At 41.9% G+C, this 18,695-nt stretch overlaps 1 protein-coding gene across 1 annotated transcript in view; it reads right to left on the bottom strand.

The window, feature by feature from the left end:
• LOC149012044 (Ankyrin repeat family protein) overlaps positions 1 to 18,695 on the bottom strand; it is a 58,935-nt gene that overhangs the window by 20,202 nt on the left and 20,038 nt on the right. The window contains exons 4-5 of the mRNA XM_089160455.1: positions 3,331 to 3,538; positions 3,152 to 3,252 (exon numbers count right to left, since the gene is read on the bottom strand). Of these exons, the coding sequence (XP_089016581.1) occupies positions 3,152 to 3,252; positions 3,331 to 3,538 (309 nt within the window). The remainder of the gene's footprint in view (positions 1 to 3,151; positions 3,253 to 3,330; positions 3,539 to 18,695) is intronic.

The following is an 18,695-nucleotide window of genomic DNA, read 5'->3' as shown; positions in this document are numbered from 1 at the left end:
AGAAAGCCATACTAAATCCATCCAAACCAGGGGCACGATTGGACTTGTGGGATAAGATGGCATTGAGAATCTCTTCGTGGGAGGGGATAGCACAAAAAGAAGGAAGAGAGGAGGGATCAATGAACTTGTTAAATAAATTAGGGGGAGAGGGGTACAGGGGAGGGAGAATGGAATGGGAGAGAAGATTGGAAAAGAAAGAGGTAACCACAGCCTTAATGCTAGAGGGATCAGATATCCAGGTACCATTACTGGTGAGAAGAGAAGGAATGGAGTTGAAGTTGTTACGGGCTTTAAGGGACCTATGAAAATAGACAGAATTGGAATTTCCAAGCTTGAGCCATTTGATTCTGACTTTCTGGTGGAGGAAACTTTCTTCAAGGGAGAGAAGGGAAAAGAGATCAGAGGAGAGGGCTTTTTCTTAATCAGCAAGGGAGGGGTTGGATGGGTCACTTTGGAGGAGAGATTGGGTTCTCTGGAGGTCCGAGCGACAAGAAAAGACTCTAAAAGAGATGTTGCCAAAGGAGGAGGAACTCCAAGAACGGAGGCTTCCTTGGTATTACAAAGCTTACGAGCAAAGGCTATGAGTGGGAGAAAATGACAGTGCACAGGCTTGGACCAATATTCTTTGATAGTGAAAATGAACGAAGGGTTCAAAGACCACATATCAAAGAACTTGAAAGGCTTAGGGCTGAAAGAGGAAGGGGGGAGGAGATGGATAAGACAAGGAGAGTGATCAGAGAGACCCGAGTGAGGGAAAAAAGCATAGGAGTTGGGAAAGGAAGAGAGCCAGGAGGTATTCGATAGGAATCCATCAAGCGTAGAAGCAATTCCAGCAAGGCCAAAACGACGATTATGCCAAGTGAGGGGTTGGCCAAACCAACGAAGGTCTTGGATACCGGATTCCTAAATATAAGAGTTAAGTTCATCAATCGTAGCGGGGTCCGATGGGGAACCACCCACACGCTCATGAGAGTACCGGATAATATTGAAGTCACCACCAAGACCCCACAGGAGATCAGAGGAAGAGGCAAAGAAATAACGAATATTCTCCCGAAGACTAGTACAATCAGAGGCACGGTTAAGCCCATAAATGATAGTGAGAAGAAAGGAGGGGGGGTTGGGAACAATGATACTAAGGTGCATGAGTTGGGGGGAGGATTTCAAGAGAGAAATTTGGAATCTAGAGGGGTCCCAAAGAATCCAAATGCAACCATTGATAGTGGCTGAGGAATTGGAGAGTAATGACCAAGAGGGGGCGATAGATTGCACGATCCGATGGGCATTATCTATTTGAATATGGGTTTCAATGAGAGCACAAAAAGAAACTCTAGAGGTCTTTATGGTATTTTTCACTTCAGCTTGCTCTGCAAGGGAATTGAGGCCCTTGACATTCCAAATAACAAAGTCAGACATTTAGACCAAAGTAGAGGGGGCATCCTTATACTACTAGAGAAAGGGCAAAAGGAGTTGGTTTGGGGAGACTCACGGGGGGAGAGCTAAAGTGGGATGGTGTTTCAAAAAGGTCGGGATCAATGGTTGAGTTAGAAGACGGGGAGACAAGTTCGGGAGTGTCCAGCTGCTTCAGCGGGTGGGCAAGGGGTGTGGTTTAATAGAGAGAGAGTGATACGGCCATACGGGTTCCTTTGGATAATAGAGGATGAGGGTTGGGCCGATGAGGTGTAATTATTGGTTAATGGGTGGGAAATGAGCTAAAGGAATTGGGAAGGTTGAGTTGGGTTTGGGCTGTGGGTTGGGCTCTAAGATGGAATTAGATGAAGTAGGGTTGGGTTGGGTAGAGGGCTTATGAGATGGGTTGTGTAGGGGCCCACGGTCTAAAGAGGATAAGGGACCGAAAAGGTTGGGCTTGGAGTGAGAACAAGGTCTAGGGCCCAAAAGGGAAGATGGGCTAAGGGATATGGGCTTAATGCGGGGTTTACGATGGGCCGCCATCGTGGAGGGTAAGTTGGGTAAAAGGGTAGATAAAAAGGGGGAGTGAGAGAGGGGGGTTTTATCCTTTAGTTTTATGTGAGATACAGTGGTGATTTGCAATGAGAGAGGGGGATTTCAAACTTAGGGTCAAGTTAGAATTCATACTTAGGGTTGTTTTCTCACAAATCTAAGGTCACCAATGTGTTCGGAAGGCTTAAAATAGGGTAAATACCAAGTCTAAGCCCACCCTGAGCGAAAACCCCCTGAGATGGGCCTTTAAGTTCACTCGACTTAGCCCATCAAGAAATGCAAGATCTCGTAAGGGATCACGCTCACTCAAGATCTCGCTTTTTCTCCAGGGCAGGATTGCCCTCGAGAGCAAGATCATCAACCTTGTCTTAAGACAAAAATCATAGCAAAGTCAAATCTTGTAGACCTCAAATAATTGAGTGGGAAGGAAACAAAAATGGAATCTAATCTCTCACATGTGTTCCCTTTACTTGAGACTCGTAGATAGAAATATAAAAGGCTAAGAGGATGAAAACAATTATGAGCCTGTTCAATGGAATTTCAACACCTAGGATTAATGTTAGCACAAACGAGCTCCAATGCAATGGATTTGATGGATCATGTTTGGGCAAGGTCCGTACTGATTTAACAAAAAGAAGAACTAGAGTAAATCATCGGTGTTAAAACATTCACACCCAATGCACCAAGAATGCTTAGCTTTGAAGCTTCATTCCCGGAGTTAGGTGTAGGACTGTAGAAGAATAAGGTGGATAATCCCCCATAATACTCTGGAAAGCATCTGGCAAAGCTCTTGCAAAGAAAGATGTGCAAGTAGAACAACAAAAAATTCAAAAAAAAAAAAAAATGGTATTGAAATTTGAATGAGATTCCAAAAAGGTTAGTGTCAGGATTATTTCAACCATTTACTTCATAACGGAGGATATATGCACATGCAAGATAGCTTGAGCATATTACTGCCTCAAGTCTACAGAGAGATGGACAACAAGACAACTGAAGACACAGGTTAGTGCATCCTCACCCTAGGAGAGTTCCTGCTCTTATTCAATACGTCCTCTAGTTGGCCTTTTGCATCTAATTTAGACAAGAATGTTGCTCCATGGTAATCACGAGCATAATAATTTATTATTATATACAGAATTAGTACAATATAAGAATGGAAAATATATAACACACTCTACCAGAGGTAACAAACCTGGGACTGCTGTTCAAAACAGTGCGGGCATTCTTTGGAACTTGGTCCAACTTCCTTACTCTTGCGCTGGACTGTGCAGTGGAAGTGGAAGCACTTTGCATCTGCCATAAAAATCAAATGATAGAAGAGATCTCTGGAAAGCCCTCACGATGTTAATGAGTTTTTTGACTATATCATACCTGGAATGGAGAAGGAACTGGGTCTGGCTCCGGGGCTACACAAATGCATAAAGGCATCCCACACTTGCAGTCCTGGTTATTCACAATAAGGTCTGGCCCCATCATTTGATCATCCTTTTCATCAAGAGTTGCTTTGTCTAATCTAGGAACCAAATCAGCTACAGCATCCACATTACTTATTGGAGCCCGTGAATCATCACCCGAATATCTAAAGAACATCAGAGAGAAGAGATCACAGAATAATAATACAGCATTAGTTAGAGAGTCAACGAACAATTCAATAAATAATGGAGAATTCTGTTCTCATTTTGCTGTACCACATAGAAAACCTGAACTGATAAGCAACATGGCAGCTTGAATGGTCAATTCAGTTTTGCCAGGTTTAGTCAGGTCCACTTTTGAGTTTCAACACCCTTGTACCATTTTATTTTTAGCTTAACAAAATTAATGTTAAAGGTAGGAACTCCCATGAGCAGGATAAGAAATTCCTAACAACATAGCTAACCAAGTATCCTTTGAAATGCAAACTCTCCATAAACTTATCACCAAAAAAAATTAAAAAAATCAGTCCCATATCAAGCTTCTTATGAAAAAGAAAATAAAAATAGCAACTTTATAAAGGCAACTGAACCAAGGATGATTCAAACTAGACCATAGTTATAAGATGAAAACCTCTTTTTTTTTTCTTTTTTCTTTTTTTGGGGGGGGGGTGGTGGGGGATGTGGGGAATCAGTGTTCAATACGGCATGTTAAAAAATCGTTCAAAGCATAGTTGTCAAAGTGCTAGGCGTTCCAAAGAGTTTGACATCCAGCACTAGCACTTCAGTGATTGCATGATTTAAATTGCATTCAAACTTTATTTTTCTAACATATCAATTATATTTATTACAAACAGTCTAGTAGGTTAAAAAAAATAATAAAAAAAAAAACCCTTCTCTTAACCCCCTCTTAGATACCCGCCCTACATTACCCCTCCCCTATGGGGCCAACTTGCCCATTACAGCCTCCCAAAGTCTCCTAACTCCGATTCTAACCCTTTCAGCTAATCCATCCCTAATTCTAGCCTACCCTTCTCAACCAACCCAGCCCATTACCCTGGCCCAATACCTTGAGCCCATTCTTACCCCTTACTAAAGCCCCAACTCCCCATCTCCCCCCTCCGGTCATTCTAGTGCACCCCATCTTAACCAGCTTGAGCCTACCGCTTTATCCTGTAACATCAAGCACACCACCAGGACCCACAACCTTGATGTGGATGGAACCAACCTTTTGTGATAGCCCACCTCTAGCTTCCATCCCCTGCTGCAGCTGAAGCCCCAGGGCCCCTCTCCCCCTTCTCAACCAATCTCTACCTCCTCTTCACCAGCCATAACAGTATGACTTTCCAAGTTAGGAATATCCAAGAGTGTATTTGATAAAGCCCTGCAAGCTGAAACCCTACTAGCACAGAAGAAACAAAGCAGTCAAGACTTCAAGAAGGATCCCACCACCACTGCCACCATGCCTTACACTCCATCCACTGCCATTCCTCTCAGAGGGAGAATCCGCCAGGGCAGACTTCAAACACACAGACCCAGTCTTTAGCAGCAACCAAGGTTCAAAATCTCGGTACCTAGGCTGGTCAAAATCAGATGGTACCAAAATTTCAGAATCTCTGTGGAAACCTGGGAATTTTCCCAGGTAGTTTTATACACCAGGTTTCAAGGGGTTTTACAGGGGATTTTTTATCTAATTTCTTGCATGCTACCTATTTCATACTTCATACTACTATATAAAAGTCAAAACATGATTCAGTCATGGAAAATCTTTTACAAGACTAAACTACCCTTAGTTCAAACCAACATACCCTTCCCCCAGCAAATACTCTCTTTCAGAATAAAATTCCAAGAAGCCTGAGTGACACACCTGTTTCAAAGAAACGAACCTTCACTCCCAAACTTTCAGTAATCACATCTTTTAAGCAGCTCCGCACAAGATTTGCATCGCCTCAAATCAGGTGTCTTCCCTTCACTGCCTCCTTCAATCCCTTCATTAATGTAAACCTTTCCCTTGCTACGCTCAAATCGGATGTCTTCATCGCTGCCTCTCCATAATGTAAAATTTGGATCCTTTTAGAGTGAGATATGAAAGAGTCCTTCTATGAGTCCTTAGTCCAAGTAGGAGGCTTAGTTTGATTTGTTTTCTAAAGTTGAGTCCTAGTGTGAGTTCCTTCTAAAGGCTATAAATAAGCCTCTCCAAATGTAAAAATTGGATTATGAATACTAAGATAAAGCTGAAAATTGAAAAAGCAATTGTTGGAGTCATGCGCTCCTTGAAAAGGGAACTTGCTGCAGCTTAGAGAGAAAAATCTCTGCAGAATTTTGACAAAGGCATTGAAACCTTGCCTCCCTCAAGTAAGACCCCCAGCCCCAAACCAGCCTCTCCTCTCTCACCCTTTCCATCCACAGAGTTCCCCTACCCCACCCTAACCCTAATTTAGCTAGTACAGCCCCTTCCCCCATCGCAAACTCCCCTCCCCTTTCCAAACCCTGCGGCAGCCCCTTAACCCCTCCCCTCCCCAACCCTTTCCCCTTTCTTTTTCTTTCTCTTGCAGCAATTCTGGAATTTCCAGGATTCCTGAAAACTAGAATTGCAGCCCCATTCTAAGCCTTAGGTTTCCTAACCCTTTGGCCTACACCCAACCCCTTTAGGATCTAGATTAATTGCCCCAACACTACCTTTGACCCTAAGTTACAGCCCCTCCCTTCCCTTCCAAACCCTAGAGAATTCAGCAACTCATCTTCTTCTTTAGAAACCCTAAAACTTCAAAAACTGTAAATCTCCTTAACCATTCACCCAAACCCTAAGCCCTTCTAGAATCAACTTTCCTCACCTCTAAGAGACACTTGATCCTAAATGATGTTACCACAATTGGCAACCATAGGGTAGTACAGACCATGAACCCAAATCAGCCCAAAAACATGCCATACCAAGGGCTGGCCAAAACAATAGTGTTAATCTGGTCATTTTACTACCCCTTGAAGCCAAAGTGGCTAGTTAGATTCACTTTAATTTTAGGAGTCCATATCTATTTTTGTTTTGTCCTCAAAGTCCCTGGTTAGCAAGTTATAGCAGTCTCCTTACCCAGTTGAAAGTCTTTGTTGGAATCCAATTTTCAACTTGGATTCCTTCTTAAAGCAGGAAGTTCAGTTTGCAAGTCTCTTTAGTTCAGAGTTCTAGTTAGAATTCCTCTTTCAGTAAAATGAGTGGAGTTTTAGTACGACCAGACATTCCACATCAAATTGAATTCCCTGTTGAGTCCTAATTAGTCTTTTATTTGTTGAGTCCTAAATAAGATTTCCTTCAATGTAAGGCTATCAATAGAGCCACCCCCTTCGTAACAAATCAGACGATGAATTACTGAATAAAGCTTGCTTTGAAGAAAGAGTAGGAGTGCTTGGGTTCCAAGGAGAAACTTCAACAGCTGTGAGTTTCTAAGTTTCCTGCAAATTTCAGATTCCCTATTCTTCTCCAAAGCTTGCAGCAGCCATCAAAGAGCCCAATTTTCTGCAACATCCCCCTTCTCCCACAAATAAGTCCATCCCCTACACCTCACCTAACCCTAACTCCCTTCCCCACCCCTTGCCCAAGCTCTAAAAACCTTCCCCCAGCTTGCGGCAACAGCAGCCCCTTCGCCACCCCCCTCCCCCAAAAAAAAATCAAAAAATAAAAAACAATAACCATAAAACCCTAGATTCCCCTACCTTTGCACCCTAATCCCCTCCCTCAGAGTTGCACCTCTCCCACTCCCTCTATGTTCAACTTTAGCCATAACCCTAACTTTAAAAACCATAGAAGCTACAACAACCCTAAATCTCATAACCCTAAGTGAGGACTAATTTTTTAAATTAAAAATCAAAACAAACAGAATTATGATGAGACCCTGGCTCCTAGACAGACTCAGTATGAGGATGATGATGATGGTGGTAGTGATGATGAGGGTGGTGGTGACGATGCTAAGGGTGGTGGTGGTGATGATGGCAATGATGATCATGGTGAAGGACTTAAAAAAGCATATGGGGGTTTCACTACTGGAAGCACACCGAGCCCCATCAAATTCATTGGGGAGACACAGTTCACCCATGCCACAAAGGATGAGCACCATGGTGGCAATACCTCGTCATGAAGCAAGGGCTCCACATCTAGAAGTGGTTACACTAGAGGGCCCCATGGCCAGTTCCACCCACCGAACCAAAGGGACGTTGACATGGCTAGCTTGGCAAACTCGATGTGATCAATGAGCTTGGATGGCAAGGAGAGTGTGCCATACGAGGCTTATGGTCCTAGCTACAGATATGAATATCAAGGATAAGGATATGGGGGAGAGTATGGTGGGGCATATGCTTACTCATCTTCTAGTTCGAGTGCATATGGTGGGGCATATGGTGGCTCATCCGTTGATTCAAGTGGTATGTCTGCATATGGATATCGAGATGGATCAAGCGAATCATTTGTGGAGTCCATCGTTGGACATCCATCAAGGCCACTAGTATTACTAGTACCCAGTTGCAAAACCAAAAAGGGATTCAAATGATGACTATCCTATTCCGAGCACCAGCCATAAGAGTCATTACCCATATAACACTTTGTATAAGATGGGTTGGCTATTTTATGCGGATGATGCTACCTACAAAAGGGCAGTGTGTGACTACTTGGACCACCATAGGCATACCATGACATAAGCTAAGTATGTCCACTCTTTACAAAGAACCCTGAGTCAGGGGATGGACCCAACCTACCACAGCAGCTATTATTGGGTTAGAGTAGGTCTGATGTGTATTGTAAATTAGTCCCGAACTTGTAATTCATTCATCTACTAACTATTGTCAGTTTGTTATGTCAACGTTATACACTAGTATTGTTTTAACCACGTATGACTAACCACTGAGTTCTACAACATACTTACACTTGTATATTGAATTTTAGTCGACTTTGCATTTTAATGAAAATCTTAGCATTCGCTTGCATAATATCCATATTTACATCTGCTAAAATTAGTCGGGTATGTGCCGATCCAAAACACCACTTTGGGTTAGGTTTTAGGCAAAGTAACCCTCCCAACGAAAACTAAGCCAAAATAACTCCAAAACCCACCGAAAATTGGGTAGAAATAAAAATATATATATATTTAAAATTCAAATTTTGGAATTTTGCCCATCTCACCAAAGGGAGAGATGGGGCAAAATTTTGACCCTTTGATTACAACTGAGTTTAAATGAGTAAAAGGACCACTAGGTGCTAACAACTACTAAGACTCTTTGATTGCAAAAGTCCTCTTCAGACTAGGACTCCTAGGATAAGAAAAAATAGAATAGGGCACCTGGGAAATGACCAAACTGCCTTGAATGGTGTGACCCCTCAATGGGGTCGTGGGAAAAGGGCTGCTGGCCCAGTTCTTTTTGCGACTCCTGCTAGGGGGCTTCTAGTGGCTTAAGTCAGCATTGTTTACCACACTGTTCACATTTGATAACTTCTATTAGCACCTCGGTACCATTTCCAATTTGAGTCTGAAGGGCTGACCTTTCAGGTGTAGAGGGAGGGAGCATTACAGCATGACAACAGTCTTAAGAGTGTACAAAGACATATGATTACTCCAAGATGGGAAAGGGATCTTGGCTAAGAATCTGAAGCCGAATAGGATCATACTCAACATTAAAGCTACAAAAGCATATACGTAGGTCTGATCCAGGTTCTTGTAATAGGCTGCAATGTCTTCAGCGTTATTTGGCCGAAAGGTGTTCTAATGGCCCATGTTATGCCACAATGCACTAAGAGTGTTGTAGTACAGGGTGTCATCTTTTGTTTTGTTAAATGAACTTCCTTACAGAGTTCATAGACTTGAGCCCTGTTTTGAACTTTACCAGAGATATTCTGAGCAGTGTTCCAAATACTAACAGCAGTGTCTAATAGTAGGGAAGTCCAGTGAAATCGTGGTTTCATGGATCCAACTAAAAAGGCTATCAACATAGAGTCATGTGCAAGCCATAGTTTCTGTGCCGATTCATGGTTCTTGGTTTAACAGCAGTGCCAACAATATGTCCTAGAAGTCCTTGGCCACTGATAGTATCATAGTAATGAAGGCAGACACGACCACATTAGGTAGTTTGATCCATCTAAGAGATTGTAAGAGGGAAATCAAGGGGTTGGTAATCACTCTTGTCTGGATTGTCAACTTCAGATGTTATGGGTTCTGCTTTTCTAGGAGATCCACCTGTAGCCATCTCCAGTTTTGGGGTTTCAGACCAAAAGTAGGAGAGAAAAATTACAACCAGGTTTCTTGTGTGAACACCTAACCAAAGAGGAAAAAAACAAAACCTCTAAAGATCTAAACCGTTTTACTAATGTTAGTTCACTATACAACCCTAAGACAAATTGCTTAAAAAAGAGAAAATGACAATAAAAAATATTCCGAACTGTCACTGACTACAGCCCTAAAAAACAGATTGTGACGCGGTGAAGACTGCTGGGTACAGCGGGAGGGGGAAAAGAAAACCTAGATCTGCCGCTATTTTTGGTCTCCAAACAAAGAAGAATTTTCCCAAAAGAAAAGTCAAGTATAATGGAGAACAAGTTCAGTACAGAACTAGTAGGGTTTTTGTTTATTAGGTCATGAAAAACAAGAGGGCAGCAGTATGGTCCATAGAATTCCTTGCAGCAGTCCTCAAAAACTAGGTGAAAGGAGGGGCTGCAGCAAGGGTTTGGGGTTTTAAATCAGAAAACAGATACTGAGGCTAACCTGACCTGCAGTAGAGGTTCAAGAAGTTCCTGATAATTTCCGGCAGCTTGAGAGAAGAACAAGTTCACAGAAACAAAAGTGAAGAACCGACTGCCACAGGTTAGAAGAAGTCAGCTGCAACAGTTGAAAAGCTTGAGAAGAGGTGCTAGAGCTCACACAGGTTGCTAGAAGAGTGGTTTAATTGTTCGAGTCTTTGTTCTGATACCATGTTGTAAGAATGAAAAGGGTACTCAGAGAGTAAGTCCTACTCTGAGAAAGAAAAGAAATACAAAGACAAGAATAGAAAAATTAACCTAGACTGATTAGGAAAATAGTCAAAAACATAATAGGAAATTCAACCAATCAAAAACACATTCAAACAGGAAATCCTACAAGGAATAGGAGAGGGATTTATCCCTCTTGACTTTAGCGCAAGCGCTAGCCAGAGAGGACAGATCTGCCCTTGACAACAGTATGCCTTCTCAAGAAAGCATATATGGCCTTAAACAATCCCCAAAGAGCATGATTTTAGTTATTCAAGCAAGCCATATTGAAGAACAGGTATTCTCAAAGTCAAGGTGACTCCCTATTTATTTGGCAGGTCAACAGCACTACCACAGCTCTCATTGTCTATGTCAATGACCCTTTGGTTTAAGACCTACCTAGCTCAACAATTTGAAGTTAAAGACTCAGACCTCTTAAAGTATTTCTTGAGGAATGATGTTATCCAAGCCTAAGGGGAGAAAAAATATGAGCCAGAGGAAGTTTGCTCTTTATTTATTAAAGGAGAGAGGTATGTTAGGTAGCAAACCAGTCAACTCTCCTGTTGAACAAAACCACAAACTTGGAGAAGACAGTGGATGTCACTTGTTTATACTCGAAAACCAATGGCTAGTATGGAAACTCTATCCGTCTATGGCTCATCCTAATATTTCCTCCACAGTGGGAATTGTGAGTCATTTTATGAATGCTCCTAAGAGTGGACACTTATCCAGGAAAAGGACTACTGTATCCCAAGCACAACCTCCTGAAGAATGAAGATTTAACAGATGCAAACTGGACCAGATCCTTTACAAATGGGAGATCTACATCTAGTTATTCTACATTTGTGAGAGTTAGCTCAGCCACATGGAGCAGCAGGAGGCAATTTATGGTAGCCAAATCTAATGCAAAGGCAGACTTTAGAGCTATGGCCCACGGAATATGTGAATTTCTGTGGCTAAAGAAACTAGCTCAAGAGATGGGATTTGATACTGAAGCTCCTCGTTGCCATCAACATTGCTCACAAATCACAACCAAGTGCAACATGACAAAACAAAGCATATTGAAGTCATCAGAAAAATCGCCAACAATGGCAACTAGAGACCCATCTCCTATGCGAGATACGAAATTTCACCAAAACTTCAGGCAAAACCCTGAAATTCCAGAATGTGTCGGTGGAAGTCCCCCCCCCAACGGGTTTCGGGGGGTATTTCAGGTCATTTTGGGCTGGTTTTTGGTGTTTGGTCTAATTTGAGGCCAATAAACACACTGGGAGCATTATTTTTGCCTAAAACCTAACCTGAAGTGGTGTTTTGGAACATGAATTCAAACCATGGAAGAAAATTCGATCGAAATGGTTGAAATTTCGATCGAAATGCCTGCAAAAATCCAACTCGAAACGAAATTTAGTAGTAGGCACGAAAAGTATCCATTTCGTTTCGTATCGACCGAAATTTCGGTCGATACGAGTCGAAATTTTGGCCCGATACCATATCGGGCTGAAACGACACTTGCGTAGGCTTTAAAATACCCAAAATCGAGCTCATTTTCGACCTACCGTCAGTTTCGACTGGTTTGAGCGATATCGCCCAGGAGATTTCGACCTGATTTTGCATTTTTTGCTCATTTCTCTTGCTTTCATCCCATTCTACACCTAATTTCTAGTATTCCATTTCCTTCAAACACTTGATTTGCTCCTCCATTTGTGCATTTTCTCAAATCTTGCAAGGTGAGTAACCAACTTCCTCATTTTTTGATTTTTGTTTCATTTGTGCCTTAAATCATGTTAGATTGCTTCCAAATTTATATATGTTTACTTTAGAGTGATGATCTATGAATTTGTAGTGTCAAAATTATTTTTTGATTCTTCCTACTATTTTTTTATTTTTCTGTTATTAAAAATTATTTACTAAATTATGTATATTGTTAAAAATGTTTATGTATAGTACATGTATAAGCTTTAAATGGATGTATGTGAGAGTTGAGACACCATATTGCTGTGATGGTGTTGAATTAATTTTTTTTCTGTTAATTATGTAATTTTACTGTATTTAATATATATTTAACTAATTAAAAAAATATTTAAATATTAAAAAATAATTAATTTATGTTTTAAATTTTAAAATAGGAGAGTATTAGTGGAAGCATGTATGCACTTTTTTGAGCATGTTGTGGATATTTTTAAGATAGTTAGTGTGTATTTTATATATTTTAAAATTATTTATATATTAAAAAATACTTATATAGTTATACATATTTTTTTATATATTTAAAAATAGGAGGTTATTATTAAAAGCATGTATGTCATTTTTGGAGCATATTGTGGAGCTTTTCAAGATACTTAGTGTGTGTTTCTTGTATCAGGCACTCTATTTTAAAGATGTCAGACATAGCTTGGGATCATGGGAGGCCACTGACAGCTGATAAGAGGAAGAATGAGTGTAATTCTTGCAAAAAACAAATAGGAGGAGGTGGGGCCACTAGATTGAAGGTGCATCTAGCTGGTGGCAACGAGGGATGTAACAGGGGTGCCCAAAGGTGCTGTAGAGGTCAAGAAGGCAATGGCCTCATATATTAGTGGTGGAAAGCAAAAGAGGAAAGAGAAGAGAACACGAGAGGGATGAGTTCGAGGATGCACGCTTAGATGACCTTCCGGATCCCGAGGGTTATGGTAGGGATGAGCCAGGAGATAGTGACCCTGATCCAGAGGCCGATCAGTTGAGGAGGGCGATGATGATGAGTAGGGAGCAACGGAGGATTGATGACATCGGGGAGGCAACGAGAGGGGTCTAGGTTGTGGGTCCTCTAGAGAGCCAGTAGGTATGGGAGGCATAGGTGGCTCCCAAGTCCCTATGAGGAGGTCTCAAAGTGTCAGGCAGGAGGCTCCTATCCAAGGGGTTGAGCTTCCTCAGCACATCCTACAGATCCGGATCTTGAGATTCTTCGCAATGATCCGGCCCTATTTGCGAGGCATAAGCATAAATAGAGAAAGTTGAAGCACTTATGGGGGAGTGTGAAGGAAAAAGTGGGGATGGCTTTCTCCAAATGGGCGCATTACCATAGTGTTCCAGCACATACAGCTCAGGGGCCCTACTATAGAGATATGATTGAGCAGATAGGCAGGGCTGGGAGTGGTGTACAGGGCCCCACTCCATATGAGATATATAATGTGTATTTGCCTAAGCATAAAGAGGACATAAATGAATACATTAAGGGATTAAAGCCCATGTGGAATCATTATGGAGTGACTACGATGGTCGATGGTTGGACTGGTCCCACGACAGTCCATCATCAATTTCATGTTGAATTGTGATGGGAGGACAGGTGTTCCTCAAGTCGATAGATGCATCCGGTGAGAAGAAGGATGCAAAATACATTTACAAATTACTGAAGCAAGTGGTGAAGGAGGTTGGAGTGGAAAATGTAGTTCAAATTGTGATGATAATGGCTCCAACTACAAGAAAGCTGGGTTGAAGATGCAAGAGAACTCCAGGTATCTAAAGTCTAAACATATAGTATTAATTTTCATTTGTAAATACATATATTTACATTACACATATACATGTACACTTTATAACTTTGTATTGATGGCTTGATGCCTTGATGGATGGACAGATATAGGCTCTTTTGGACTCCTTGTGCTGCTCACTGCATTGACTTAATGTTGAAGGAGATTGGAAAGGTCAAGCTTGTGAAGAATACGGTGGACCAAGCTCGACATGTTAGCACCTTTATATATAACCACACCTATGCATTAAGGATGATGAGGGACAAGTGTCAGGGTGAGTTAGTGAGGCCAGGCATAACCAGATTTGCTACTAATTGGATAGCACTGCAGAGCTTTGAGAGTAGGAAGACTGGCCTTAGGAGTATGTTTGCATCAGAGGAGTGGTTTAACTGGGAGGGTTCTTCATCAATGGGAGGAAGGAGAGCTCAGTTGACTATCCTTGATAAGAGTTTCTGGCACAATGTGAGGATAGTAGTGAAGATGCTTGAGCTTTGTGGTGAATGTGTTGAGGATGGTAGATCAGCAAAGAAAACCTACTCTAGCACACATATTTGCTGCGGTAGATAGGATGAAGCAACAAGTTGCTCGGAGTCCACCCACGCGGCAACAAGAAAGTCCTTCAAATCATCAACAGTAGATGGGAGTCTATGTTGCAGCATCCACTGCATAAGGCTGGTGAGTTGTTAAGTTGTTAAGTACTTAAGTGACTTAAGAATTTAATTTAATTTTCATTATGTTATCACACTATTAAGGCTTAAGCATTAACTATTCCCTTTTATGACATACTTTTTCTTACACAGCATACTATTTAAATCCCAAGTACCATTACAAGGACAATCTTGGGATGAGGCAAGATTTGATGGATGCTGTCCAAACTGTAGTGGAGAAGTTCGAACCGGATACAGCTAAACAAGCAGTCATCCTTATGGAGGTGAGATAGTGATTAGAATCATTTGATATTCACAATTCTTAGTTTTATAATAAGTCATTAACCTAGTAAGTAGTAACTACTAACTAGTTATTGTTTTTTCTCTTTATATATTAGATAAAGGCTTTTAGGGATGCCACTTTGGGAGCTTCGGTCGTCTGTGGCCGTATCGGGACGGAAACCGCCCCTGCGGGTAAGTTCATTCATTTATTTCATTATACATTTAATTATTATATTCTATCTTTAATTTAGTTATTTAAGTATTAAAATGACTTGGAGTCTATGTTTGTTGCAGCTGAGTGGTGGTTGCAATTTGGACGTGATTCACACAACTTGAGTAGGATTGCAAGCAAAGTGCTCTCCCAAACATGTTCTGCCACTGGTTGTGAGCGAAATTGGAGCACCTTCAGCCTCATTCACTCGAAGAGGCGCAACCGATTGGGTGTGAAGCGTCTAGAGGACCTTGTCTACCTACACTATAATATGAGACGAGAGAGAGGATCATATTAGACGAGGATGGACGAGAGAGAGCACCAATATCGAGTTGGCCGACATATTTGAGATGAATGATGATGATAACCCAGTAGTTGACTGGATCAGGGATAGTGGAGACGGATTGCTGGATGAGGATGGAGGTCTTCCCAATAGTCAGATTGCAGAGGAGATGGGGGCTGATGTGGGGGACTTCATGGCCCGGGAGGGGAGGCCACATGCGAGCCCGCCCGTCCCTTTATGCCACACCCTAGTGCATCCACCCGAGTGAGGATTTGATTTTCCGGTCCGACACCGAGGATGAGGTGACTCAGGCCTCCGGCGATGACGACGACGATGGTGGTGATGATGACGGTGATGGTGATGATGGAGGGGATGAGGAGGGTGTGGGACCTCGTGATCAGGATTCAGCTGATCCTAGGGAGAGACCACCACCACCACCACCTGCTGGACGTGAGAGTCAGGGGGGGGAGGACGACCACCGAGATTCACGGGGAGAGAGTCAATTCACCCACGCGACACGGGATTCGGACCATACTTGGAGCTGCATCTCGAGGCAAAAACGTTTCCTCTACATATTCGAGGAAGGGGAAGGGGAGACAGCATGGCTGGAGCACAGAGGACACGCCATCATATGGGTCCTACCGTCCATCCGATGCCGAGAGCTTGGTGGGATCTATGAGATCGATGAGCATTGATGATGCTAGAGACTCCTCCACCTCCAGAGGATCCGGATGGCATAGGCTGCAGAGTCCTCATATGATACTGCTTGTGGAGAGTATTGGTTCTACCGCAGTGGACTTATGGTTGTGGTCTTTATGGTTATGGACCATATGGTGTCCCTCCCGGCTATCGAGTTCGGGGTCGGGCCGTCGGCCACGATCGGAGCCTTATGGTTATGGAGCGGCCTATGGAGCTTATGGTGTCCCTCCCACTGTCGATTATCGGAGTCAGCCACTGCGACCTTATCAGTATCCTTATCCTTCTCCTAGTCCTGAGAGCCAGGGGCAAGGTGGTCTTTCATTTGTTGAGCAGATCTTCCACACTATTCCACAGCCACAAGGCCCCACCACCACCAGTTCCTTTGGAGATTCACAACTTCCCACCGTTAGGGAATCTTATGCATGTGGATGAGGCCACATACAGAGGTGCGATTTTTGACTATGTCCAAAACTATATGGGGCGGGGGCAAACATCATGGGAGTTATATTGTCATTTGTATGGGGTGCAGACGGAAGAGGGAGACCTTGAGGCTTGAATAGAATAGACTTGTAAGTTGTAAGTTGTAAGTTGTAACTTGTAACTTGTAACTTGTAAGTAATAACAATACAGCTTCTTCTCTAATTCATGTACTATATACTTAGAATGTTGGATGTTACATTTTCAGTAGTTTTTTAGTAAACTAGTAGTTATTATAGTGTTTATTATGCTTGAAATAGCTAGTATGCAAAAATCCAAATCAATTTGAGTGCATATGAGGCTCGAAATTGAGTTTTCAAGAATCAGGAAAAAAGTATCCAGTTTCGGTCGATTTCGAAATTTTGACCTTTTCCAAGGTCGAAATGTTCATTTCGATCGAATTTTTTACCTTGATTCAAACCAATATAAATATGGATATTATGCAAGACAACACAAAAATTTTCATTAAAATGCAACAAAACATACAAGAAGTAGAATTCAATATACAAGTCTATGTCATGTTGGATCCATCCCCTTATTTAGGTCATGGAGTACTCTGAATACTGGACATGAGCATGTAGTAACATGGTACGGATAAAGTTATCCCTATAGTCTGTCACTGGCATAGCTAGTTGCGCTGGTCCTAATGGATATCCAAAGATGGAGTCACAAATGATGCACCTGATCCATCTCTATATTCATCTGCAGAAATTCTACTACAATCAGCAAATGAACCAGCATATGCTCCACCATATCCATAGCCATAAGCCTTGTACAATACAACCCCTTGGAATTTTCAAAATTTCCTTAGAATTTTCGACATTTCAGTGAAATTTCGGCAAAATTACCGAAATTTCTGCGAAGCTACCAAAATTTTGGCGAAACTACTGAAATTACAGCAAAATTTCACCAAAATTTGAGACTTTTCTTTCTCGACCTGGGTTTCATGTCGCCACTCCGAAATTTCGGTGAATGCATGCTTCTTTGTAATTTCACTCATTAAAGCAAGAGAATAATCCACAACCCCATGGGCCCCTTGGTCTCCCTCACCAAAAGAGGAAGCAGAATGAGATTTAGAAAACTGAGGAGCAACATCACACTCTCACTTGTATTCCACCAACCACTAGCTCCAATGGGCTACCCAATTCAACCATTTGATCACCAACATCAATTGGGAGGGAAAGGAAGTGAGAAGTAAGGAGGGTCCTTATCAGGGGCTACCAAAGAAATAGAAACAGTAGGTGGAGGCGGAGTAGAGGATCAAGCAGACTAGGAGGGGCTAACTAGACTTTCCAGAAGCTGGAAATCCCCTAATCCAAGTAAGGGGTTTGCATGCAGGCTAAAAGCTGTTGACTGCAGCTTGAACAACAAGAGAAGGGAGAAGTGGAGAACAGGATTATTGAAAACCATAAAAGAAGGGACTAGGCTGTCAAACAATAGTTCAATAAGGGAATCAAAGATTCAAAGGGAGGGGAGAGCACTGAACACGAGTGAGAGTGGCTATTGCAATTACGACCATGAGGACTATCTGAAACACTCGAAATAGGAAAAGCCATGCAGGAGGTAGGATCCAAAAGATTAAGGGTTTGACACCAGACAACAAGGTGATCTGAACACAAATTGACCCCCTGGCCGAACTCTAAAGTGTTGGGGGCCAACTAAGAAAATTGGCCAAACCCTATTACAAGGGTTTTTGGGGTGTTTTAATCCCTATTTTACTGGTGGAATCCAAATTCCAGAATTTTACATTTATTTGAAGAGTCCCAGTTCATTTTAAATTTCTTATTTGAATTGTGATTGAGTTGGTTTCCATTGGTTAAGTTGTAGACAAGATAAGACTCCCTTACAGGAAGAGCTCCTTTTAGGAGTCTGTTTTTTATTGGAAATTGTCTTTATCAGTAGTTGTGGTTTACTTAGGTGAGCAGACTTTTTCTAAAGAGGACTCTTATAGATAAGTCAGTCTTTTAGTCCAAGAAGAACTCCTTTTATTTAGGTGGCTGTTAATTAATTGTAAAAGGGTATCCTAACTTATAAAGGAAACCCTAGTTAAGTTGATCTCTAGATCTAGTTGAGTCAAGATAAAGTCTCCCAGTTTAAGTTCTTTCTTTTTTATGTATGGCTACAAATAAGCCAACCTATGATTGTAAACTTTGGTCTGCATTGAATAAAGACTGAATAATGCTTGTGGGAACACAAATCGAGGTTCTCTTAGGGAAGGCCTCAGCGGATTTATAGTTTCTGGA

This window comes from Hakea prostrata, chromosome 7, assembly GCF_041222555.1.
Source record: "Hakea prostrata isolate BN-2017 chromosome 7, UWA_Hpros_2, whole genome shotgun sequence".
NCBI lineage: Eukaryota > Viridiplantae > Streptophyta > Magnoliopsida > Proteales > Proteaceae > Hakea > Hakea prostrata.
This window is presented reverse-complemented; position numbering and strand designations above follow the sequence as displayed.